Source organism: Sapajus apella, unplaced genomic scaffold (assembly GCF_009761245.1).
Source record: "Sapajus apella isolate SASKATOON/1434 unplaced genomic scaffold, GSC_monkey_1.0 scaffold2, whole genome shotgun sequence".
Classification (NCBI taxonomy): Eukaryota; Metazoa; Chordata; class Mammalia; order Primates; family Cebidae; genus Sapajus; species Sapajus apella.
Genome location: NW_022436942.1, coordinates 26367927 through 26384844, shown reverse-complemented (window position 1 = coordinate 26384844; position 16918 = coordinate 26367927). Strand labels below are relative to the sequence as shown.

The following is a 16918-nucleotide window of genomic DNA, read 5'->3' as shown; positions in this document are numbered from 1 at the left end:
GAGAGAGGGCCACTGGGCACCATCCCCACCAGAGGTTCCCATTCACGAGACCCCATGGGTGCTGGGGGAGGCCCTGGGGCAGCAGGCCTGGGGTAACCAAGGGAACAAACACGGAAAACCAGGGACGGCAGTCCTTATCTGGAGCTCATTAAATGGGGAACATTAGTCAGCTGTGAAGGCCAAGATGGGGTGATAGGCACGCGGGTGGGCTGGGAAGGACCACGGGGGCAGAGGCCGCCATGGAGGAGAAGAGGTATTGGCCTCAACAACTCCACCTCCCGGCCATGTGCCCAGATCCAGGGTGGAAGGACCCTATAAATGCCCATGACCCAGGCTCCCCAGAGGCCTTGAGAAAGAGAGGAGAGAGAGTGAGAGAGAGTGCAGGGAGCCTCCTGGCCCTGTGACGGCTGGGCCAGCCACACAGGGCTTAGCATGTGGGAGCTCCGCTCCATAGCCTTCTCCAGGGCCGTGTTCGCAGAGTTCCTGGCCACGCTCCTCTTCGTCTTCTTTGGCCTCGGCTCGGCCCTCAACTGGCCACAGGCCCTGCCCTCTGTGCTACAGATCGCCATGGCATTCGGCCTGGGTATCGGCACCTTGGTACAGGCTCTAGGCCATGTAAGCGGGGCCCATATCAACCCCGCCGTGACTGTGGCCTGCCTAGTAGGCTGCCATGTCTCCTTTCTCCGGGCCGCCTTCTACGTGGCTGCCCAGCTGCTGGGGGCTGTGGCCGGGGCCGCTCTGCTCCATGAGATCACACCAGCAGACATCCGTGGGGACCTGGCTGTCAACGCTGTGAGTAGCTACAACTTTGCCATCCACAAGGGGCAGATCCTGGGGAATCCCTTGTAAGGGATGAGATGGGAGGGATGGGCTCTGGGTGAGGTGGGGAGAGAGATGGAGACAGAGGCAGAGAGAGAGGCTGGAGCCAGGACCACAGCCACCATAGGAGGCTCAGGATAAAAGGAGCAAGGATGCCAGAGCAAAGGCAGGATGCAGACAGACTGCTGGCTTCTTCTGTCCTGAGCGTCATGCAGGAAGAGTTGCGTGCGGGTTTCTGTTAGGCTCAATGTCTACATTACAGTGAGGACCAGGCTTTACCTTAGCAGGGGTTGGTGTCCCAAGCAGACATGCTTTCCAAGCTGCGGGGTGCCTTGGAGTGCTCGTCACAGGGTCCTCAAGAGAGAAGAGGGACCCAGTATTTCTTCTACTTCAAGGGTGTGCAGGCCCCATGGCAGGTGCCCTTTACCAGCCAGGCACAGACACACCACAGCCCTGCAAGCAGCGATGAGCATTCTCACTCCTCCAAACCCTGAGGACGTCCCTGGAGCCCACGAGTTGGCTGCTGATTACACGATACAGGGGATAACTGGGCCCCGTGGGCCCTTTGGGAGCTGAGGGTGCCACAGTCCCTTCCTCCATGTCCCACCCACTTCCTCTCTCAGATCTGTTCAGGTCCTGTGAATCCAAGGAACACGAGAGTGGAGGAATGACCTGTGCCTCCTGCAGATCAACTCTCACTCTGTACCCCCATCTCAAGCCAGGACAGCAAGTGCCTCTTTTGTGCCTCAGTCTCCAGTATTTCTTGGCCTGTTCCATCCCTGGGCCACTGGACAAGAGTCTCAATGTCTCTGATGAGTCCTGCACAATTTCTATGGCCACCCCCTTCTCTGCACAGGTGGCCCTTCCTCATTTTTTTTTTTAAACTGAGTCTCACTTTGTTGCCCAGGCTGGAGTGCAATGGTGCAATCTTGGCTCACTGCAGCCTCCGCCTCAAGCCATTCTCCTGCCTCAGCCTCCTCAGTAGCTAGTATTATAGGAGTGTGACGTCACACCCAACTAATTTTTAGTAGAGGATTTCACCATGTTGGTAAGGCTGGTCTTGAACTCCTGACCTCAAGTGAGCCACCACACCTGGCCTCTGTTCTTTAAAGAGAAAAATACGATGAGGCTGGGGGCCAAGGGCCAAGGAAAGGCTAAGTGGGCAAGCTGAGGAGTGGGCTCATTTCCACTGAGAACAAAATAGTTCAGTTTGCAACAAGAAGAAGTCCAGTTAGACTGAAAGAGGAGCTTCCTGAGAGCCTGGCCAGGGAGTCCTTCTCTAACAGCAAGGCACTGGGAGCACTAAGAGGCCATGGGGAACATGCTGTCCTCCTCCTCCGTCATTTCACAGCTGACTGGGGCCCTCAGAAGAGAAAGAGCAGGGAGGGCTCCTCCATGCCACTGCTCAGTATTTATCACCTTGAGGGCCTGGGGAGAACCCTGCCTGGCTGGAATGGGGCAGTGGTGGGACCAACTTTCCCTGAGGCAAAGGAGAGCCAGATGACCCTCAAGACCATCCCACATGTTCCTCTGAGGACACTGAGAGCCAGCCTGGCCAACAGGAAGTTATCACTGGCATGCACCAGTCCTGTGCCAGGCCAGCCATCATCTCAGCCTTGGTACAACACTATAAGGGAAATTCTGTGATTCCCCCCTATTCTGAGTGGTAAATTGAGGCTCAACAGTCAATTGACCCAAGTCGCAGAACCAATAAGTCATTTCCAGTCCTCACACAGTCCTCCAGAATCCATTTTGTTAGCCCATTTCACAGAAGGAGAAATGAGGCCAAATTAAATAGTCCCATGGCAAGTCAGAGGCCTCCAAAGTGTCTGCTTCCAAAGCTCTTTTCACTGTCCTCTAGAGGCACTGCCCTGGGCAACAGGAGGGACGGAAGTTAGACCCTAGAGAGACCAAGGGTTCCAACTTGATGTCTCAGGCCCAGGGGTGGGGTTTCAGGGGCTGGGGAAAGAGCGTGGGAGCTGACAGCTGTCAGTGTTGCACCCGGTGCAGGGCCCAGCCCCAGAAGGCAGGGTGTAGGGTACAGGGTGACAAACCCAAGGAGAAATCCAGTGCTGGGTGCAGCCCAGTTATGAAATCACCTCTTTACTCAGCCCTGAGTTCTCTACTTACCCAAGGCAGGGTCTGCAAGACCATGGGCAGCCAACACGGGTGTGGAGGCATTGCCTGGCACAGCTCCGGGGCCCTCACCCCAACCTCCAGAGGATGTGCAGGAAGTAAACCCACAGGGCAAATCTGAGGTCTGAAAGGCCATGGGGAACAGGCAAGGGTTAGGGAATGAAGTTATGCTGGACTCAGGGGGAAGGGGCACACTAGGACCATCCCCAGGACCTGAGTCCCTAGACCGTGTCCCAGGGAGCCATTTGACCTCAGGAAGTAAGGCCACGGGCCTCTCATTGCACAGGTTCTGATGGTCTAGAGAGAGGGGAAAGTCTTCCTGCTACCCGGCCCAGAGCTTCCTGTGGCAGTTGAAACCTCTTCCCTTCTTGCTCTTTGGGAAACAGAAATTCTGGATCTCAGCATCCTTTTCCTCTCACGCTGCAGGCTCCCAACCTCAGCCCCGAATCCAATGGGCTGAATAGTTGGTTTTCCTACCTCTGGCAGGGGGACCATGGGTGTCCTGGGGGATCATGGGCTGCCTTTGGGCCAGGGCCCAGGAAGAAGGGATCAGTCGTTCCAGCTAAGGCATCTGGCAAGCCCGGATGTTCTGGCTCCCAGCCCAGAGGCCCTCCTGGTGCCTCGACTCCAGGTGGACAGGAAGATAGAGCCCGAGAAGAGAATGTGCTCAGTGTCCCCCCACCTGCCTACTCTGTCCCCAGCTCAGCAACACCACGACGGCTGGCCAGGCAGTGACAGTGGAGCTCTTCCTGACGCTGCAGCTGGTGCTCTGCATCTTTGCCTCCACCGATGAGCGCCGTGGAGAAAACCCAGCCACCCCTGCTCTCTCCATAGGCTTCTCCGTGGTCCTGGGCCACCTCCTCGGGGTAGGTCACCACCACGGGTTCCAGCCTCCCTGAAGGGACAGACACAGAGACGACTCTAGAGACAGACACAGAGACCCCAAGAGGGACACATAAGCAGAACTCTCAAGAGGAACAGACACCCCAGAGGTTTGACTCCCAGATACCCCAGAGGGACAGATATCACTCCAGCCCCAAAAGAATACAGAGCTCTGTAAATAAGACGTGAAGTTAAGTGAGGTTAATCGTCCATCATGTGGCTTCTCTTTAGGCTGAGGTCGAGGACTGGAGGGTGGGGCGAGGACTTCCTGCCCTGTCCTCACCTCCCTTCTCTCTTTGATTCCACCTCCCACTGCAGATCCACTACACCGGCTGCTCTATGAATCCCGCCCGCTCCCTGGCTCCAGCTGTCGTCACTGGCAAATTTGATGACCACTGGGTAATGGTTGAAACCCCCTGCCCTTCCCTTTTCTAAAAACCCACTTTAGAGGGAGAGCAAGGGCTGGAATCGCGTGGGATGGGAGCTCAGCTGCCATACCTCAAACTCTCCACACTCCTCCTGGGGTCCTGGGGAGCCTGGGTTCTGCCCCTTGGATCTGATGTCAAAGACTCAGTTTCCACATCTGTGAATGAGGATGATAACAGCTTACCTCCCTGGCTTCTTGGGAACAGTAAGTGAGGTCGCTGGTGTCACCTAGATAATGCAGTGCCTGGCCCTTAGATCTCTGTTAAGTGGTCATATTTATGCTAGCTAACCCTTTATTTTTAGTATTTAGCACTTATCTGGTGCTTAGTATGTGGTGGGCCTTGTTCTGAATGCCTTGCAAATATTAACTCATTCAGTTTTCACAGCCACCCTCGGAGGTAGGCATTTTTACAGTGAAAGGAGACTGAGGCACAGAGAGGGCAAATAACTTGTCGAGGTGCACACAGCATTTAAGTGGTGGTATCAGGATTCACACACAGGCAGTGGCGTCAGAATTCGCACCCTTAACCCCGCAATGACAAGTCTTCCCCAGTAGCTGATGTTTTCTCCGCTAATCACATAAATAAGCATTTTACTAGAATAATGGTGGGGAGGAGGGGTGCAGCCGCAGACTGAGGCTCCGCGTGCCTGTGCCGGCGCGGGTGCCAAGCCACCCTCTCCGCTCGCCTGTAGGTCTTCTGGATCGGACCCCTGGTGGGCGCCATCCTAGGCTCCCTCCTGTACAACTACGTGCTGTTCCCGCCAGCCAAGAGCTGGTCGGAGCGCCTGGCGGTGCTGAAGGGCCTGGAGCCGGACACGGACTGGGAGGAGCGCGAGGTGCGGCGGCGGCAGTCGGTGGAGCTGCACTCGCCGCAGAGCCTGCCGCGGGGCAGCAAAGCCTGAGGGCCGCCCCGATGAAGCCCCGTGGGGCCCGAGGCGGACGGGCCCACCCCGCCCCTACTCTCCCCCAGGTCTGAGGTTGACCCCCAGCGCAGAGTAGCTGCTTCCCGGACGTGCGCGCGGAGGCCAGTGCTGTGAGCAGGCAGAGAGGAGGCTGCGGGGTCGGGGAGCCCTGGGCCGGCAGCTCCCCTGTCCTGAGACTGTGGACACGGCGGTGGATCCTCCAGCCTTTTGCAGAGAACTGGGAACTCGGAGGGCTGAGCTAGGGAGGGAGGCAGGTGGTGGGGGGAAGAAGGAAGCTCTGGAGAGCCTGCACCCAGGTAGTGGGTAGGGAGTGTACAGACCCCTGCCTTGGGGGTTCTGGGAACGGTGCAACTGGTTTCACTAGTGTGCAAGTGCTGTGTTCATCCCCGAGTTCTCCTTTGTCCTCACGTGCAAGGTTGTGGGTGCCCCTGAGTGTGAACAGGTTTGCCTGCGTTGGTGCAAGTGTGCATGGCTGGGGACTTCTCACTTCCCCTTACACCCCTTCCTCACCAACATGTCACAGATCCGCTTCCTCTGCAATGGGTGAGTGTGGGTGCCAGTCATCCCCAGGAGAAGGGGAAGAAAGGAAGGAGGACACTTTGAGAAGCTGAAGGGAGGGTCTTGATTTCCAGCTGGTATCTGGCTCCTCCCGAAAAATTTCCCCCACTTGCAGCGCTGGGCCCCAGGACTCATTGCTGGAGGTAGAGAGGTGTCAACCAGAGACTCCCCGAGAAATGCCCTCTGGAAGACCAGGCGCGGTGGCTCCCGCCTGTAATCCAGCACTTTAGGAGGCTGAGGTGGGCAGATCACCTGAGGTCAGGAGTTTGAGACCAGCCTGACCAACATGGAGAAGCCCCATCTCTATTAAAATACAAAATTAGCTGGGTGTGATGGCACATGCCTGTAATCCCAGCTACTCAGGAGGCTGAGGCAGGAGAATCTCCTGAACCTGGGAGGTGGAGGTTGCAGTGAGCCTAGATCACGCCATTGCACTCCAGCATGGGCAGCAAGAGCAAAAGTCCATCTCAAAAGCACACGAAAGAAAGAAAGAAAGAAAAGAAAGAAAAGGAAGGAAGGAGGGAGGGAGGAAAGAAGGAAGGACCCTCTGGAAAAAGGAAATCTTTGCTGGCCGAAGATTTCCTTTCTGCGTTGAGGGGGAACCTCTCCAGAGAGGAAGCATGAGTGTGGGCGGCTGCACATGTCTGTACGATGTGTGTGCCCAGGAACCCCGTCTCCAGGGGTGCCCCAGACTAGAGATTAGCCTCCCACTTCGGCAGATAAAACAAAAGCCCTTTCTGGGACCCTGGCCTTTGTCTTGGGAGAGGGGGAGATTTGCAACTAGACACTTCTTGAAAGGAGACACTCAAGTTTCGCAAGTGAGCCCTCTCGCCCAGCACACACTTATGGCTGACTGGGCAAGGCACTCAGGCATGCAACCACAGGCACCAGGCAACACCCCTCCATCACCTATCTCACTCCCCCCATCCTTGGGCAGCAGCTACTCCACCACAGGAATCTCTGTTCCTTCTGTCCCTGCCTCTCCACAGCCTATGATTCCCCACTTCTGGCTCCAACCACTAGACAATTATTGTGGAGAGAGCAGCCTGCCACTCTCAGGACCAGAGAAGGGAAATGATTTCTCCAGGCAGAGGCAGATCTGAGTCTAGAACCCAGGTTTATAAATTTCTAGGCCAGTATGACTGCTCTCAAATGAGATTAACTGGGATTAAGTGAGATGATGCGTGTAAAGATGAAGATACTGTGTGAACTGTAATTCTTTTTTTTCTGAGACGGAGTTTCATTCTTGTTCCCCAGGCTGGAGGGCAATGGTGTGATCTCAGCTCACTGCAACCTCCGCCTCCCAGGTTTAAGCGATTCTCCTGCTTGAGCCTCCCATATAGTTGGGATTACAGGCATGCATGCATCACCTAATTCTGTATTTTTAGTAGAGATGGGTTTCTCCATGTTGGTCAGGCTGTTCTAGAACTCCCGACCTCAGGTGATCCGCTCGCTTTGGTCTCCCAAAGTGCTGGGATTACAGGAGTAAGCCACTGTGCCCGGCCATGAATTGTAATTCTTAATACCATTATCATGCATTACTAGGGTAATTTTCTTTATTTCTGCTTCCTGGGGGAACGATGCAGAAGGAGTTTGATGCTCAGCATCCCTTACCTCCTTTCACTGATGGTCAAAGCAAAGGAGAGTCCTGGGAGCCCACAAGATCTAGGTAGAAGGAGATGGGTTTGGGCTGGACCCATCCTGGCACAGCCTCTTAACCTCTCCCTACCCTGAATGTGTGCCCTTTTCTCCCACCTTCTTCCTCCCGCCACCCAGCCCCATCCATTCTCTCCCTCCTCCAGCCTGCTGTATAAGTAACATTCGGGTCATACCTTGAGACCCCCTCTCCATCCTCTCTGTGGCCTCCATGCCTTCAAGGCTTCTGTCTGTATCTATGTCACACCGCATGCATCAAGCACCCACTGTGCACTAGGCACTAAGCTTCTAGCCTCTTTCTCCCTTCTGCTCCCATCCAAGAAAGACAGTGTATAAGGAACATCCCTGCAACTCTGTCCCCTCTCATCTATGCTCTTTACTGTCCTCCCTGGCCAAAGCTCTCTTTGAAATCCAAAAAAGGCTGCCCTGGGCCATACGTGCTATGGCGAGGACTCTCCCAAACCCCCAACAGCTAGTGACAGCTACTTGGCCTCACTACCAGAAGGGGGGTGGAGTCAGAAACCAAAGTGACCTCCAGAGCTGTCCTCCTGGCACCTGAGTGTCCTTGCTCTAGAGCTTCAAAGGCAGCAAGGCAGTGAGCTATGAGCCCAGCATGGATGTGTCTCAGGCACCTCGTCCCCACTCTACCTCACCTAGCAAACTCCTCTAGAAGAAGCCAAGAATTTCTCTGTATGACTGTTTCACTTCTTGAATTGCATCTCCCCAAAAACTAAATGTGAAATCCCTACCATTTCCAGCCTCTATTGCCCAAATTGGGGTCAGAGGTCAAAAAAGGATTCCAAGTGATGGAACTCCAAGGGTGGAGGGAAACTGGCAGTTCCTGGGCATCCCTTGCTGTGCTGGGTGCCTTGCATGCACTGGCTCATCTAATCTTCCTAAGACTTCAGCTAGGTTAGGGAAGGACACTGTCTTGCAGTGGACGGAGAGCCTTGGTGGGGGCGGCAGGGTAGAGAGGACTAAGAACATGGGGCTGGATTCTGCCCTTGAAGAGCACTGGGTCAGGAGGAGAACGGAGATCACACACACTGAACCAGACAGAGGCAGGGCAGCATGGAGGCAGGTGAACATACCACCAGGTCCCCAGGCTGGGGACAGAAGGTTCTGAGCTGTCCCGTACTCCCAGTTTGTGCCAAATGACTTTGCACCTGCAGTGGGTGCTTCCATGTTGTTTTGTATCTTTAAGCTGTGATGCTGTCTATACACAATACCTCCCAGCTAGACTGTAAGCCCTTTGGGGACAGGGCTCCTTCCAGTTCTTAGATGGCATTCTCCTATCTACCTTCCTTCAACTGTTTTACCTAGCACAGTGCTCTGCATATAAGCACTCAATAAATGCGCATTTGCCAATGAGTACTGGGAGTGGTCAATATAAATACAGTCCAAGGTACCAGAAGACAGGCAGAGCTCCCTACCATTTCTACCCCAGCCCTCAACTTCCACCAGGGAATCTAGAGGTCCCTATATCAGGAGAGGAGGGGAAGGGCTCTCCCTGAGATATTCAAATTCCCCCTGCCACAAATGGGGTGACCCATCTCTCAGCCCGGAAGGGTCCCAGGCATTCCTCTGGGGCTGGCAGGGCAGGGCCTGACTACTCGGGCAAAGATAATTCCAAGACATAATAGGAGTTTCTTGTGATGACTTGGGGACAGAGGGACCCTAGTGGTTAGAGAGATGGAAGGGCCTCAGCCACAAGCCTAGGAAACAGAATCGGCTGCCCCGTGAGAGTAACCTTGACAGATCAAATCTCCTCCTTTGGCCTCGCCAGGCCCATTCCTGGTGACCACGTCTGTTTGGCGACCTGTGGTGCCCATCTCAGGTCACTGTGTGACCCTAGGCAAGTGACCTCTGAGTCTGGGTTTTTTCACAGATAGCTTGGAATCAAATCACACAGTGGAGGCCAATTATAATCTATAACTTTGTAGATTATATTCTGAATCTCTGAAATGGCAAGAACAAGGTCTTGGCCTTGACAGTCCCTCATTAGCTGCAAAGGACTGAGCTCAAATCCTCAGGTGGGAGCCTCCCCCGGTGGCCCAGCCTCTTGTGAGCACTCCTGAGTCCTTTCACTCCAAGACGCTGGAGTTTGAGACCTGTGGACCCATGAAGACAGTGCCTGGGGACAGAGGACAAGAAAGCAAGTGGGTGAGCAGAGAAGGAGCCTGGCCCCCAGTGGCCTCTGGGGTCATCAGGGTCATTGCCCAACCCAAGCCCCAGGCCCAGCAGAAAATCCTGCATACAACTGGAGGGATGCGTTGAAGGCAGAACGCTGGGACCCATGGAAGAAAGGACAGACAGACCTCCAGCCTTAAGAGGAGAGACTTGGGGGAGGAGCTGCTCTAGCAGGAAATGCCACAGGTGAGCAGGAACAATAGCGGGGTTTCTTTGGCCTTTGTTTTCTTTGGCATCTTCGCTGCCACAGAGCCCAGAGCCTGCTCCTCCAAGCCCTTGGCATTCCTTCGGGCTCCTCCCCTCAGCCCTGCCTGACAGACTGACAGAGGAGGCACCTGTTCTCTTCTTCCACTGCACCCTCGGGCTGGACTCTTCCTCCAGCTTAGTGCCACATTAAACCCTCAAGGGGCTTTTAAAATTAACAGTCATAACATAAGGAGACTTTACAGAGCCTTATTCTGTGCCAGGCAGAATAGCTTCTCTAGCACACGTGGGGACGGGGGTCTTTAATGCAGCTCCTCTCCTGGTATCCTGAGGGTGGGTCCTCCCCCTCCTCTAAGCCCTGGAGAGTCCTCCAACCTCATTCCCCACATGCCGGACCTGGAGTGGGTGGGGAGAGGGAGAGGGGAGGTATGGGAGGCCCAGCAGGTCACAGAGAGGCTACAAGCTCAGAGAGAAGGGGGATGGGAACTGGAAGAAAGTGTCACCCAGACCAGAGGTAGAAGGACTTGACTTTGGGGAAACTGAAAAAGACCACGTGTAAGAGAGAGGCATGGAAAATGAGGTAGAAACAGACAGAAACAAAGAAAGGCACACAAATTAAAAGAGGCAGAGGAAAAGTGAAAACAGCCAGGAGACAGGAACTGCAAGATGAGAGAAATGAATAGAGAGAAAAAGACAGACGAAGACAGCAAAAGGCAGGAAGAAAAACAAGATGAGAAAGTGTGAGAGACAGAGAGAGAGAGGTGGAGAACAGAGACTGAAATGAGAAAGAGACCAACGAAGAGAGACGAAAAGAGGCTGGCAGAGGGAGAAGGACAGAGACTAAAGACAGAGACAATGAGAGACAGAGAGAGAGTTTTGCAAAAGACTGTCAGAAACAGAAAGATTTCGAGGGGAGAGAGACCAAGACCAAGTGAGGGTTTGAAGGAGGCTGAGGGGAGGAGGAGGAAGAGGAGAGTCTTAGATCCAGGGTGAGGGGCTTCTGGCAGGGAGGGGGGAGACGCCGAGACCGGGCTTGGGAGGTCAGTGGTGCGCCTCTATCTACCCTCCCTGCTTCCCAGCTCCAACCCCTTCCCCCCCAGTCTCAACCCCATCCCTGTCCTGTCGACAAGAGGAACCCCGGCCTGGTAGAGGGCGCCTCCGGGGATCCGCTGCCTAGTCCAGGTACTACTCAGCTACCGGGCGTCGAGGATTGCGAAGCGCCGGGCAGGCTGGCACGGTGCCCACTTTTCCCAAAACGCCAGCTTTCCAAGCCCAGAAGCTTGCCCGGGCGGCCCGGCCCAGGAGTGACCCACGACGGCCAGACCGCCCTGCAGGACCCAGCCCGGCCGCCCGCCCCCGCCGCCGGCGGTCAGGGAGGTGAGCCGCACAGACCTGCTGGAAGAGCATCACTCTGACCCAGCCGGTGGTGAGGCGGGTCAGGATGCTCCGGTCGCAGGAGGAAAAGGAGGAGTTGGACCACGGGCCTGAAGAGGAGAAAAGAGGAAGCCCGCAGAGTGCGGAAAAGGCCGCGGAGCTAGACACTCGGAGGTCGGAGCCGAGCGCCGGAACCCAGCCCAGTCTTCCACGGAGTCCGGGGCGCACAGCACGGAAGAGAGCGCGGGAGCCAACCTGGACGCATCATGCGCAGGGCCCGGGCCTCGGGGCCGGTCTACACGGCCGCCTGGGTCACATGGCCTGGCCGGGGGGCGGGGGTCGCGCCGGGGCTGCGCTGGGCGGCAGAGAGCGGCGGGCCCGCGGCCGCCTCGAGCTTCCCAACCCGCGCGTCGCGCTGGCCCCCGAGCGTGGGAGCCGCCCCCTGCCCCCCCGCGCCGGCCCCGCGCCCTACCGCCCGCCCCCTATATAGCGCGCCCCTGCAGGGCCCGCGCCAGGCCGCCAGCTTCGGAGTGGGCGCGGGACAGCGCGCAGCTCCCCGCAGCCAGGCGCCTGCCCCTGTCGCACCCACCTCCAGAGCCGCCTGCGACCCCACGGGCGCCCCCCGCCACGGCAGCAGCCGCCGGGCCCCCGCGGCCACCATGAAGAAGGAGGTGTGCTCCGTGGCCTTCCTCAAGGCCGTGTTCGCGGAGTTCTTGGCCACCCTCATCTTCGTCTTCTTTGGCCTGGGCTCGGCCCTCAAGTGGCCGTCGGCGCTGCCCACCATCCTGCAGATCTCGCTGGCCTTTGGCCTGGCCATAGGCACGCTGGTCCAGGCCCTGGGGCCAGTGAGCGGCGGCCACATCAACCCCGCCGTCACCCTGGCCCTCTTGGTGGGCAACCAGATCTCGCTGCTCCGGGCTTTATTCTACGTGGTGGCCCAGCTGGTGGGCGCCATTGCGGGGGCCGGCATCCTCTACGGGTTGGCACCTCTCAATGCCCGGGGCAATCTGGCCGTCAACGCGGTGAGTGCCCTGATGGGGTGGGAGCCGGGACCCTGGGGTGGGCTCAGGACCTCCTTGGAAAGAAGGAGTGGCACAGAGTGGGCCCGCCCACACCCTTCACCAGGAAGGCAAGAGCCTCCAGAGGCCAGGAAGGCGGCTCTCCAGGCTGATGTGTGCCCCCTTCCTGCCCACCTCCTCTTCCCCTCCTTTCATGCTGGCCCACCCTGGCCTCTCTCCAATGCCTGCTGCCCCTCCTCTCCTGCTGGAAACTTCTGCCTCCTCTTGTCTCACCTCTGAGCTGCGCCTTCCTCCTGAGCCCCTCACCTCTCCCATCTGCTCCTCAGTGGAGGAGTTGAGCAGAACCACCAGCGAGAAGCCGGCTGTAATTTCGGCTTTGGTGACCCTGGCCCGCCTGTGCTTCACTGTTCCCAGCTCCTTCATGGGGATGCTGTGCCTGCCACAGCAGTGTCAAGGGGCTGACATTTAGAAACCGTAGCTAGAAACCCCCTCATGGTGCTAGTGCAGAGTGCTCTCTGTTGAGTATTGGTCCTGCTTTCTCCAACCCGTGCCCCTCCCCCACACCCTCCCACCTCCTGCAGCCCCAGACTCAGCCCCCACCCCCATGCAAACTGGCTTCATTAATCAAACACAGAGGAGGATTTGCTCGGCCATTGTGAAGCCGTGAGTCAGCCACACTGGAGAGACGGGTTTAAAGTTGGCACTGGCATGGGGCCAGGCACGGGCAGGAGGCTGGGATGGGGGTATGAGGTAGGCAAACCGGGCAGCTGCCCACAGGATGGAAGGTAAATGCCAGCTTGTGGGGGCTGGGGGGTTGGTCAGAGCCGTTGATAGGACCGTGTCCAGGAAAAGCTCCCCTGACACTGTGCTTTGGCCGCAGGCCTGAGCTTCAAGCCTGTGCAAACTGAAATGTATAGTGTCTTTGACAAATGGCTCTGCTGGGGTGATGTCCATGGGGCTTGGCTTCCAGGTGCCAAGGTGCTCTGAGTGCTCCTGGAGGCCAAAAGCCCTGCTCCCCAAGCCCCTGGCTGGACAGCCAGAAGGTGCCCAGGGTCCTAACCCACCGTCCCCTTGCAGGTCAACAAAAACACGACGCTGGGTCAGGCCATGGCAGTGGAGCTGATTCTCACCTTCCAGCTGGCGCTCTGCATCTTCGCCTCCACTGACTCCCGCCGCACCAGCCCTGTGGGTTCCCCAGCCCTGTCCATCGGCCTGTCTGTCACCCTGGGCCACCTTGTTGGGGTGAGCAGTGCTGACACTGGGCTGGGGTGAGGGTGGGGGGCAGGCTCTCGAGGCAAATAATGGAGCCCCAGAGGGGAGCCCACTTCAGATTGATGAGTTCAGCCGAGTTTAAGACCTGGATTTAGGGCTGCTGGACTCTGGCCCTACCGGGCCAGATCTAGGGGAATCAATTCCAGCAGAATTGATCCCCCAAAACCTCTGGGCTGAGGAAAGATGGGAGTAAGTGGGCGGTGGGATGGGGCAGGAATCAAACCCCAGCTTAGAGCAGAGAAGAGAGGAGGGTGTAAAGGGGCAGCTGGAATCCTTGGAGGGAGAGGTTGCCAGCCCAGCAATCCGGGGACCTGAGTTTGAGAGCTGGCTGAGCCCCTGGACTGCGGTGTGACCTGGGAGAGTCCAGGTCCTGTGGGAGCTGACCAGGGTGTTGCCTTTCTCTCCACCACCCTGTCTCTGTCCAGATCTACTTCACTGGCTGCTCCATGAACCCAGCCCGCTCTTTCGGCCCTGCAGTGGTTATGAATCGGTTCAGCCGAGCTCACTGGGTGAGTCTGTCCCCTCCCCTGTCTCCCCAGAAATGAGCTCCTGGAGGCCCAGCAGTGGCAGCTCAGAGCTCACCAGGCCTTTTGGATGCTGTGGGCCCAGAGCTTGGGGGTGGGCCAGGGAGGGTTGTTGAGAGAGCAAGGGACACAGTAGGGGATGGGATTCAGCCAGAGGGGCAGAGGTGGCTTTGTATGCCCTGCAGACTGGGGACAGGGAGTATCAGTGTCTGTCCCCTTAGAGAAGAGGCTCTGTACTGAACCTAGAGGTGCAGGGGGCTCTGTGTCAATTCCCTTAAGCATCTATCTGGTGTCTGTCCCTCTGGGCATCTGTGTGCTGGTCCTCTCTGATGTTTTACTGATCTGTCCCTGTTGAGGCGGTTGGGAGAGTCTTCCTGTGGGTCTGTCCCTGTGGACAGTCTGTCTGCCACCTCCTTTGAGAGCTCATGGTTACTCTCTCCAGGGTCTGTTTCTATCCCTATGTGGAGGGGAGAGGCGCTCTGTTCATCTCTCTGAGGACCCACGTGTCCCCTCTGAAGGTTTATTTGTTTCTCTTTAGGGTGTGGTTGGAGGGGGCCTGTCCCTCTGGGAATCCGTCTGCCTTCTTTGAGGCTCTGGGTGTCTGGGGTCCATGTCTCTGTCCCTGGGAGTGGTGTGCCAGTATATCCAACCCTGAGGTGGGAGGAAGGCTTTCTCCCTGGAGGTCTGGAAGTCTGCATGTCTGTCTCCTCCCGGGGTCCACAGGTCTGTCCTCGGTGGGGTATGGGGGTGTCTCATCTCCGAGGTCTGGAGCTCAGCGCCCTGAACCCTGCCCTGTCTCCACCAGGTTTTCTGGGTAGGGCCCATTGTGGGGGCGGTCCTGGCTGCCATCCTCTACTTCTACCTACTCTTCCCCAACTCCCTGAGCCTGGGTGAGCGTGTGGCCATCTTCAAGGGCACATATGAGCCCGACGAGGACTGGGAGGAGCAGCGGGAGGAGCGCAAGAAGACCATGGAACTGACCGCCCGCTGACCAGCGGCAGGCAGGGGCCAGCCCCTCAGCCCCTGAGCCAAGGGGGGGGGAAAGAAAAAGTATCTAACACAACGCTTCCTTTTGGCACAAACGGTCCGCTTGGCTGGGGAGGAGGTGCTGGCCCCCCTGGCTGCACAGTTAGAGAGGGGAGAAGGAACCCATGATGGGACTCCTGGGGTAGGGGCCAGGGGCTGGGGTCTGCTGGGGACGGGTCTGAGGTCTGGGAGAGGCCAGACCTCAGAGATTGTGAACGCAGTGCCAAGCTCATAGACTGCAAGGGCCAGGCCACAAAAGGGTGAGCCTGCAGCCTGCCTCCCCCACCTTCCCCAACCCCTCCTCAAGAGCCGAAGGGATCCCAGCCCCTAGGTGGGCAGAGGCAGACCCTTCCCAGAGCTCCTTAGGAAGAAGACACACTGGTTCATTGAATGCTGCCTTATTTATTTCTGGTTAGGATGCATGGTGTGGGGCTGCTGGTGTTTGGAGTGGGGGCTTCCCAATAAATCACTGATACATTCTACCTCTGTCTCTCCCCAGAGCTCCTTGAGACACTCTGGCCCATTTTCTCTCCTCTTTGTCATCCCACATCCTCCACCACGATCTCTACAGGGTACCAGGAGACCCCAGAACAAGTGCCCTGTGGGAAGAAAGGGAGGCACAGGCCAGGGGAGGCCCAGAGAATCAGAGAGATGGGGACAGAGCAGGAGAGACCGAGCAAGAGAAGATCGAATGTCAAAATAGATCTAGAGGCCAGGAAGGAGGGTCCTCACTGCAGTCACTCTCCACCCCTCCCCCTCAGCCATGTCAAGTCCTGCCACTTTAGCAGGGCTGGGCTGACACTCGAGGGCAGTGCCAGGGTGTGACAGGCAGAGTGGAGGAGGAGTGAGTCAACTGCAGCCCCTCGAGATGCCAAGGGGGTGACCAGCCAGGTTCCATCGCAGCCCGGGGCTCCTTTCTCTGCACCTTGATGATTCAAAAAGGTGCCCTGTTGGGAGCCTGTACTCAGAGGGAGCATCCCTCTGGCACCCCCAGAAGCCACATGTGGCCCAGCTCTTTTCCAGGGCTTCTCTCTCCTGCCTCTGCCCACCAGTGTCCCCACCGTCCTCTCCTCTGGGCCTGGAGCTCTGCCCTAGCCTGCTCTTGTCCCGCTGACACTGACACTCTTTAGGTAAACACCTTAAGCTCTTAGGGCCTCCATCTCTTCATCTGTAAAGTGGGGATAAAATGTCACTTTCCTCACAAGGTAGTTGTGGGGACCGAATGAGGCCATTCGATGCCCCGGCCTGGCCAGCTTTCTGTGCGGCAAAGGTAGAAGGCACGCAGTGAACAGCTCCGCACAGCCCAGCTTAGCAGTGAGCCCAGCCTGGAGTCGGGTAGCCCACATTCCAATCTGGCTGCGCAACTTGGGGCAACATAAGCTCTCTGAGCTGTAGGGACCTCATCTGCAAAACAGCCACACTTTTCCCAACCTGATGCGCCGGAGGAGAAAATGAGACCATGCCTGGAGGTAAACCGCTTGTGCAAACGGCCAGGCACCTTGGAGTGCTCATTAAAGTCGTGTGAAAAGAAACCCGCACGTACCTGCCTCATCTGGGGTCCCAGCCACATGCTCCTGCCCTCCTAGGGGTGTCTGGACCAGAGCGCCTGTCCAGCGGGGCCGGGAAACGGACTAGAAGGGGTGGGGGAAGCTGCAGGTTTGGGCAGCGGAGGGCCAGCCCCCGGGGCCGGGGTGAGGAGCGGCAGACCCCCCAGCCTCCTCCACACTTAGAGTCTAAGCATCTACAAGTGGGAGCTCAGCCACTCATGCCCGGGCAGGAGGCTTACAGTAAACAGCACGTGGCAGTGCGTGTGAGAACCCCGGGAGCCCAGGGAAGGAGCCGCCCCCACCCACTGCGCCCCTTCCCACTTCTTCCAACCTGCCCCAGGCTGGGGGAGCCGGGCTGCAA

General features: G+C 57.4%; 2 protein-coding genes and 1 long non-coding RNA gene across 4 annotated transcripts; 2 read left to right on the top strand and 1 right to left on the bottom strand.

Annotated features, from left to right (window-relative positions):
- The first annotated feature begins 232 nt into the window (after nucleotides 1-232).
- On the top strand, nucleotides 233-5727 carry AQP2 (aquaporin 2). Its single transcript, XM_032294039.1, has 4 exons — nucleotides 233-792; nucleotides 3657-3821; nucleotides 4156-4236; nucleotides 4957-5727. Exons 1-4 carry the CDS (start codon nucleotides 433-435, stop codon nucleotides 5164-5166), a joined length of 816 nt encoding a protein of 271 aa, XP_032149930.1. The 5' UTR covers nucleotides 233-432; the 3' UTR covers nucleotides 5167-5727.
- A 3596-nt stretch (nucleotides 5728-9323) lies between these two features.
- On the bottom strand, nucleotides 9324-11538 carry LOC116561984. 2 transcript variants are annotated; one of them, XR_004273698.1, is made up of 3 exons: nucleotides 11425-11538; nucleotides 11188-11279; nucleotides 9324-9535 (listed from the first exon to the last, which is right to left on the bottom strand). It is a non-coding gene; the product is annotated as an uncharacterized LOC116561984 (long non-coding RNA). The 2 variants fall into 2 exon arrangements; XR_004273696.1 differs by having other exon boundaries at nucleotides 11188-11538.
- A 128-nt stretch (nucleotides 11539-11666) lies between these two features.
- AQP5 (aquaporin 5) lies at nucleotides 11667-15490 on the top strand. Its single transcript, XM_032294024.1, has 4 exons — nucleotides 11667-12191; nucleotides 13266-13430; nucleotides 13886-13969; nucleotides 14790-15490. The coding sequence occupies exons 1-4, from the start codon at nucleotides 11829-11831 to the stop codon at nucleotides 14973-14975; spliced, it is 798 nt and encodes a 265-aa protein (XP_032149915.1). The 5' UTR covers nucleotides 11667-11828; the 3' UTR covers nucleotides 14976-15490.
- The last annotated feature ends 1428 nt before the right edge of the window (nucleotides 15491-16918 follow it).

Excerpts from the sequence above, each read along its gene's own strand:
- AQP5 (XM_032294024.1), top strand. The coding sequence starts at position 11,829 with ATGAAGAAGGAGGTGTGCTCCGTGGCCTTCCTCAAGGCCGTGTTCGCG. Across the intron at positions 12,192-13,265 it reads GCAATCTGGCCGTCAACGCG|GTCAACAAAAACACGACGCT; the intron begins GTGAGTGCCCTG and ends GTCCCCTTGCAG. Across the intron at positions 13,970-14,789 it reads GGTTCAGCCGAGCTCACTGG|GTTTTCTGGGTAGGGCCCAT; the intron begins GTGAGTCTGTCC and ends TGTCTCCACCAG.
- AQP2 (XM_032294039.1), top strand. The coding sequence starts at position 433 with ATGTGGGAGCTCCGCTCCATAGCCTTCTCCAGGGCCGTGTTCGCAGAG. Across the intron at positions 3,822-4,155 it reads TCCTGGGCCACCTCCTCGGG|ATCCACTACACCGGCTGCTC; the intron begins GTAGGTCACCAC and ends CTCCCACTGCAG. Across the intron at positions 4,237-4,956 it reads GCAAATTTGATGACCACTGG|GTCTTCTGGATCGGACCCCT; the intron begins GTAATGGTTGAA and ends GCTCGCCTGTAG.